An 8,199-nucleotide genomic window follows, 5' to 3' on the forward strand; every position below is an offset into this window, starting at 1 on the left:
TTGTAAACATTCAGTATGTAATTGGATACATGTCAACCTTGTAAGGTGAATCCGGGTCCATGGTATAACTGAAAAATTATACTATAGACAATGGTCCATGTAACAACGTAGACTATAAAGCAAAACAACGTCGTATCATTTTAGTTATACTTCAGTTTCATTTGATATAGCTTTGTTTTTTAGTTTCATTTTCTACTCACAATAGTTTCATTATAACAACACTAATGTATCATTTTAATTCTACTACAATTTCATTTACCATGTACGTTATTAAATTAGCTACGTTGTTTAGTTTCATTTTCCAACCTACTAATTTAATTGTAGTAACGTTGAAATATAATTTTAATTACACATCATGTTCACTTGATAACATATGTTATTGTATGAACTTTATTTTTTAATTTCACTTTCCACACACACTAGTTTCAGTATAAGTTATATTGTTATAACAACAATAAAGTATCATTTCAATTCTGGTTCAGTTTCATTTAACAATATACGCTATTGCATGAACTATATTTTTTAGTTTCATTTTAGCAACACTAAAATGTCATTTTAATTCTACTACTATTTTATTTGACAAGCGTTGTGGACCATAGTTCAGATAGCACTGTATGGACCATGATCCACTATATAACAACTGTTGGAAGAGGTTGTGATGACAAGATAGATGTAATCATGTGAACCTTAACGATTTTTACAGTAGTTTTTAGTAGTAAAAATGGTTGTTGGCAGTTGGCAGTTAGCAGCAACCACCTCAGACAAGAACTGTAAAACACCACATCGTACAGAGATTAATTTCGTCGAAATTATAGTCGGAAGAAGCCTGCCGACAGTTGATGAAGCCAAAATCCACTCCTATAGAGGAAAGGATTTGGAGGATATCTAATATGGCCTATGGGATTTCTTGAAGGATGCTTTGCTGCATACACTTCAACCCCACAAGTACAATGATTGGTCTTTGTCAATGCTTTTTACTCTTGTGATTTAACATTATGAATCAATTTTACTTTCTGCAGCTGATATCTACTTTGGACATCCTTACATAAACTTTTGCGTGATCCGAGTTAAGTTATAATTTGGGTCTTAGGGTTAAAGTGAAATTAGAATGAAGATTGTAGAGTTTTTTGAGGTGACCCAAAAATATGAATATATGTATATGGATGAATTACATACCATTAAAAAGCATTTTTAAGTCCAAAAAGAAAGTATTTATATATGAAAAACCAATCTAAGCAGTTAAGGGTGATCTAATATTGCTTAGACACTTTGATATGCCAATATTAAATGCATAGTTATGGACTTTATATCTTCCGACCTATTGGGTCAAGTCCAATAAAACACAACAACCAACATGTTGCAATGACCAAATGATTTGCATGCCGACCTTGAATAAGCATAACAAATCTGAATGACTTAATACCTTCCAACCTATTAGGTCAGGTCGGAATAACTCCAAACCTTAATGACTTAATACCTTCCAACTTATTAGGTCAGGTCGGGATAACTATAAACCTGAATGACTTAATATCACTTCTCGTATTCAATCCTCTTTACTTGTCAACAGTCTCCCACATTAGCGGAAATCAAGAATAATATCACTCCTGCTTAGCTTATTAGTACACAACTAATCTAGCTTGTTCAATTGATCAATCTGTTGATGAAGCTCTGTCAACATTCTTAAATTAAACTAACTGATCTGAGATTTGTTGCTGCTAAGGATGCTCAACAGGGCAACAGAATTTTCATATTGGAACACTAATACCAGAAAACAATACAGTTGCAGAAACATTATTATATTATCTGGGGTTATAAGAATGACAATAAAGTCTGAACAAGCTTGAAGGTTTCATTCATCTTACCTTCATATAACATACAATTAACTGTCTCCACACTCAGCATTAGCTGTTTAACCTTAATGCTATACTAATTACAAACGACGACGAAGAAGACGAGGAAAAAAAAATTAATGTTGTTCCACAGGGTAGGTATGCAGATACATTTTGTCTGCATAATAATAATAATCACATAAATAATGCAGTACTAAGCTAGTCATGGGGTAGCACAATCTTGATATAACTAACTACCACTTCAACTCTGCTTCAATTCTTGTTGATTGAATGGCCAATTTTCATGGCCAAAAGGGCTTTCGATCAAAACCAATCCCTTTTAGAAAAAAAAGTGAGAGAGGGCGGCCGGAAACTTGATCAACATTTTCCCATCCCCATGACTTTAATTGCATTTCAAACTTGTAAAAATGGTGTAGGCTTTAGTTATGTATAGGTTTGGAGATTATATATATGGCGGGAAAAAAATATGGGGGTGTTTGATGAATTCCGGCCTAGCGGAACTGGGCGCCGGAGTAGGTCTGGCCGAAGGACCAGCCGGGGGGAGCGGCGTTGTAGGAGACGACGCTGCGGCCGTCGCCGGTGACCACCCGGAATGAGAGGCTTTGGCCGTTGAGGTTGGCGTTGCTCTGCCAGTTTTGGCCCCAGTTTCTGGACATCATTTGCCAGCCGGTTCTTGATCCTTTGATGTACACGGCGTGTACGTCGCCGGAGCCGCCCACGTTGGTTACTAGTACTAGGTTGAAGAAAGCATGGCCGTTAATGGTGAACCTGATTCCTCCACTCCTCCTGCAAGGCACCCTGCATAACACAAATTCAAATTCATCACTTAGTTCCTCTGAAGAATAGATTACGAGCAAAGACACAAAATTGACTTGTCACAGTAACAAGACACAAAATCGAACCATAAGAGTAACACCGGCCACTTTTTGTGGGCACTAAATACTGAATTTCTCACCTCATAAGTGGTTGGTCTTCCTATCTAATGGGCGACTGAGTCACCATATTTATTATCTTGCCTAGTCAAGATATATTTACTACATATTTTTAACTTGAAAAGAAATGAAATTAAAGAATTCAAGTAAATGGCTGATGGTAAATTATGGACAAAGACACAAGATTAAATCCTAAAAGTAACATGACACAAAATCGAGTCACGATAGTGTCGTGTGGGAGTAACACTAGTGGCCCTATGTGACCTTAATAGACACCTGGTCCTCTTATATAATGAGTTATTGAGTCTTGTTTGGTCGGGAATACATTTAATACATATTTCTAACTTGAAAAATAAGAGAAATGAAACAAATGGTGGGGTGTGTTTGAGCCTCAGTAGAGGTAATATTGGTTCTTTGTGCTTCATTTGGTTGAGAAAGTAGCTAGGAACATATATTACATTATTACAATAATAGAGTAAATAGTACTAAAAATAAAAATAAAAAACTGTTTATTTACCGTCGGTAAGCAACGGGAACAACTCCGGCTCTGTACTGGGCAATTCTCAAGAAAACAGGCTGCGAGAGATCAAAGTGGGGGTTGGGGGGCTCGCACCAGCCTCCGGGCGGGCAGAAATTGGTGGCGGTGACGGTGATTACGCCGCGGAGGCAGGACCGGTCGTTCACACACCTTATCTGGAAACAGGACCCGCAGCTGAGCCCATTGTTGAACAGAGCGGTGCTAAGTGCGGCCGTGTTGGTGCCATAGCCTGAGCTATACAGGTTCCCATACCCGCAGGCTCCGCCTGAAAATCAAGAACCGTCAAAACTCCCATTAATCTTTAAGAAACAGAGAAATGCGGCAAAGTTTTAGTGAAACAGCGCATACCCATTGTTCCAGAAGCATCTCCGCCGCCGTAGAAGGTGGCGCGAGCGCTGCTCCAGCCCCAGTAGCCATGCACCGGGGACAACGTGGCAAGAACTCCGACCAGAAGAAGCTCAAGAACCGCCATTGTTATTGCTTTCAGTTGAATTGGTAGAGGAATGAATACTGGGGAGATGTGAAGAGAAAAGTTGTGCATTTATTGAGAATAAATAGAGGGATTCAAGTGTTGAGCTGTGACCCCTGCCTTTCTGGTTTCCACTGGGGACCATCCCATCCATCCAGCTGATAAAATTACCAGTTTTCTGGGTGGTTTAAACCAGCTTCAATTGTTTGAAAAATTGAAATGAAAACCGCGTACGTTGTTTTCTGCTAAGTCTTTCAAACCAACGTGGGGTGGGGTCAGCCCCTACTTGCAGAAAATTTTCCTCCTAAAATAGCCAAGAAAGATGATCCTCACCACTCATTCAGGGTAGAAAACATCTGCCAATCATCAGTAAAATCATCACCCTACTTGAAACTTAACCTTTTAGTTCGGGTCACACCTACTTTTATCCGGAAAGGCCTCGCCTAGAGCTCTTTAACTATAAAAGTGTCATACTTTTATCCGAAGAGAACTCACCCAAAACTCTTTAACTATAAGTCGGATATTTAGACTTTTATCTGCAAAAGATTTTAACAATGATATGATTAATGCCACATTACAAATCCGGGAAAGAGTTATTGGTAGTCGAAGATCAGAGATGATCAAAGTAAGACCATTTTAGAGGCAATTTTAGTCAAATTGGTTAAATCGTTGTTGATGTGGCAACTATAAGGTTACAAATTTGACTCTCAAGGTGGACGCTTTATTGTTTGGTTTTTTTGAACTTAGGCTGATTTATCTTCTTGTGATCATTTGTGAGCTAATTTAACTGGTAAACTTGTTTGAGTAGTAGCTGCGAGTTTCTCTGGTCACTAGACAGAAAAAGGTAAGGCCATTCACACATTCTTGAAAATTAGGAACAAAATCCTATCATGGGAGAATCTTATGCCAAGAATAACATTGCCATCAAACCCATCCTGAGGAGGATAGAATCAAAAAATGGAATTAATTATGTTTGGTCGGGTCTGTAAAAGTATAATTGAATGAGTTTCATTCACTTAGATTCTTCACAAAGCAGAACAACTAACAACACATGCAGAGAGACCACAGAATAGAAGCAACAGATGTTGACCCTTGCCACTTTTTGTCATTCTTTCTTATTCCTCCATGCATGGTGAAAAAAGGGCTGTTAATAACTTTTTCTTCTCAGACCACAGTTTTAAATGTTAGCTGCACTTTAACCCAGAAAGGGATTGCACAGAACTGGAGGGCTGAGGAAGCCAACACATCTAATGGAATAGGCCCCTTTACAATTACAGTTCAGTACAGATTTCATTTAATTTTCACTAATTATTCACAGAAAATTACACTTCCATGAGGGTGTAACATGGCATATGTATATTGTGGGGGCTTTTGGTTTGAAAGAATTGACAGGCTTGAGAAAAACATGGTGCCTTCAATTCTTAATTAGCTGTGTCATACTGTCATTCCTGGTTACAGTTTTTTTTTTTTTTAAACCGCAAAAGATAATACTAATTCAGCTGATTCCCGGTTACTGATGACTGACACGTTTATTATCTTCTTGGGTGTTGAATGCTTATGCATTGGGGGATAGTGTGAAAGTGATGTGCTGATTTTAAAGAGATGGTTAGAACTTAAAAAAGTTGGTTGGCACCAAATTAAAATGGTAGGGTTATGATCTGTGAAGCCGTGATTAGTGGAAGACTTAATAGCTGGAGAAGAAAAGAGAGCATGCAGGAGATGACCTAAAATCTGGTATGCAGATATGGAGGGTCCTATTGTCTTTTAGAAGTATTCTTGAGAAAAAGATGCCATTATTGCTTTTTTGACATTTCAAACTTGACTTGTGATGTTCCACCAATTGGAAGAACTTTGAATGCTGCCCGTGAAATCCTCCGGACTTACACATGTTGGTATATAGTTGTTCGCAACCCATGCAATCAAATTGATTTCTAATCACAAAATTTCAAGTTTGGCCTCTATTAAACCTTTGAGCGGTCAACTATAGTTAACTTGAGCTCATTTAGTTCCTTTGCAAGCTAGAGTCAACATACATTCGAGTAGTCCGACAGTAAGTTTTTTCGTAAATAAAAAATAGGGTTAATTCTAGCATAGGTCCCAACAATTCCAAATTTAATTCAAGACTATAGTTAACTTGAGCCGGTCAACTATAGTTAACTTGAGCTCATTTAGTTCCTTTGCAAGCTAGAGTCAGCATACAGTCGAGTAGTCCATCAACGACAGTAAGTTTTTTCCTAAAATATGCTTTCGTCGAAAAAATCACCGAAAGAACTAAAAGTATCCAAAATATGATAGTATGGATGTTAAATAGCAAAAATGATAGTATGGAACTAAACCTGGAATTGCTACCAAAGACAAGGAACCTCTAATAGAATTAACTTATAAAATATATAGAAAAATTGCATCTTTGGTCCCTGAGTTATACCCAAAGTAACAACTCAGTCCCTGTGTTATGGCCATATCCAAGTTTAGTCCCTCAGTTATGAACGAAGTGGCGCATTTAGTCTCTGATCGTTAAATTTGACGGAAAATTTTAAAAATATTTATAATTTGAGAGATAAAATAGAAAATTCATATTTTATTCTCTTTATTATATCAAAATCATTTTCACAACATTATTTTTCACTTCTTAGTCTCTTATTTCAAGATTCTTCAATTCTAAAAGTAATTTTATAACTTTAGTATGACTTGTTAGGAACCTAGCTCTCGTATAACAAACTTAATACTTAGCACAAACAAAAAAATATTTTATCATTGTCAAAATCTCAAGTTATTCCGTTGGTGAATTTCTCATAAAAGAAATTTGACATTATTTTGACATGTTATACGAGAGCCAGATTCCTAACAAGTCATACCAAAGTTATAAAAAATACTTTTAGAATTGAAAAACCTTGAAATAAGAGACTAAGAAGTGAAAAATAATGTTGTGAAAGTAAGTTTGATATAATTAAGAGAATAAAATGTGAATTTCTTATTTTACCCCTCAAATTTAAAATATTTTTAACAGTCAGAGACCAAATGCGCCATTTCGTTTATAACTGAAGAACTAAATTCGAATACGGCCATAACGCGGGAACTGAGTCGTTACTTTGGGTATAGTTCAGGGACCAAAAATGTCATTTTTCCAAAAATATATAGTGTTTGTTTTGTACAAACTTGGCTTAAAAAGGTGTGATAGTTTACTTAGCACCGACTACTAGCAGTAAGTCTTGATTTTAAGATAAAGATTCGATTTGTAGGAGGGTAAAAAGTAGTAATAACATACATATAATGTGGGTTTGAAAAGGTAGAAGGAGAAACAACAAAAGCCCTATAGTAGTAGTAGTAGTACTATAAAGTGGTAAAATGCACGAGCATGTAAGCGCACATGGTTGTGTCTCTAAGAGAATGACAAGGGGAGATCTAAGTTGCAGCCATGGAAAGCGACGTAAAGCAACTCCTCACATGATCACCACATCTCCGGCCAATTTGGTACCCACATCCCCGCCGTGGGACTCGCCTCTTGCCTCCGGCCAGGGTCCAGACAATTTAATGCGGTTCCGGTAACAACAGGCATGAATTGAAGAAGCAAACACACATCTGGTGAAGCCACAGATAGATTTTATTGTATGCTACTCACAGAATCATAAATATAAGTGTCAAAATCGTCACAGAAAATAAAGAATTAGGTAGGTTACATTTTATCAATTTTTACTAAAACTTTACTAATTACACTATTTTCACGAATTCATATGTTTAATAAAAATTTGATGACTTAATTACTGTTTTGCAAATTCATATGTTTAATAATGTTGGATGACTTAATTATTGTTTTGGGCACAGTTTGATGATTTAGTTTCCTGAAATTAAGGTTGGGTGAGTGTGGTTAGGTTGTGGGGTAGCTAGTGGGAGGGGGGGTGGACCATGAAAGTAATAAGGTAAACAAGGACAGCTGCCAAAAGAGACCCGTATGGTTTATAGTTGAGAAGGCACATGAAGCAGTTATGAGCGTGAGAAAAACGTCACGAGACAACATGTCTGCTAGCTTCACATGAACATGAACATGGGAATAAATATCTTTGGACTGTTAATTCTTGGATTTCATAATTACTCATACTTGTCGTTCAATCTTTGAGTGATGCACTGATGCATTGTTGTATACAGTGTTCCATAAAGCAACCCCAATCCCAATCAAATCAAATTGAATGACCAGAAAGTTGTCAATTATTGGTTTGAGCCAATCAATTACGGATAATCTAGACTGGTTTACCTTTTTATAATTCTTTGTCGATTAGGATTAGGACACATTTAAGATTAGAATGCTGAATGAAACGGGACATCAGTCAGTTCACCTACTGTAGCAGGAATTAATGAATCAATGCATTCCAGCTTTCATCCAACTGGAGATGTCCTCTCAGAGTGCAAGAAACA

The 8,199-nt window shown here is 37.0% G+C and overlaps 1 protein-coding gene across 1 annotated transcript; it reads right to left on the reverse strand.

Annotated features, from left to right (window-relative positions):
• Positions 1 to 1,780: 1,780 nt before the first annotated feature.
• Positions 1,781 to 3,840, reverse strand: LOC116020824 (expansin-A10-like). Its single transcript, XM_031261368.1, has 3 exons — positions 3,669 to 3,840; positions 3,300 to 3,585; positions 1,781 to 2,648 (listed from the first exon to the last, which is right to left on the reverse strand). The coding sequence occupies exons 1-3, from the start codon at positions 3,790 to 3,792 to the stop codon at positions 2,342 to 2,344; spliced, it is 717 nt and encodes a 238-aa protein (XP_031117228.1). The 5' UTR covers positions 3,793 to 3,840; the 3' UTR covers positions 1,781 to 2,341.
• Positions 3,841 to 8,199: the final 4,359 nt, after the last annotated feature.

The sequence above is a fragment of the Ipomoea triloba genome, chromosome 5 (assembly GCF_003576645.1).
Source record: "Ipomoea triloba cultivar NCNSP0323 chromosome 5, ASM357664v1".
Taxonomy (NCBI): Eukaryota; Viridiplantae; Streptophyta; class Magnoliopsida; order Solanales; family Convolvulaceae; genus Ipomoea; species Ipomoea triloba.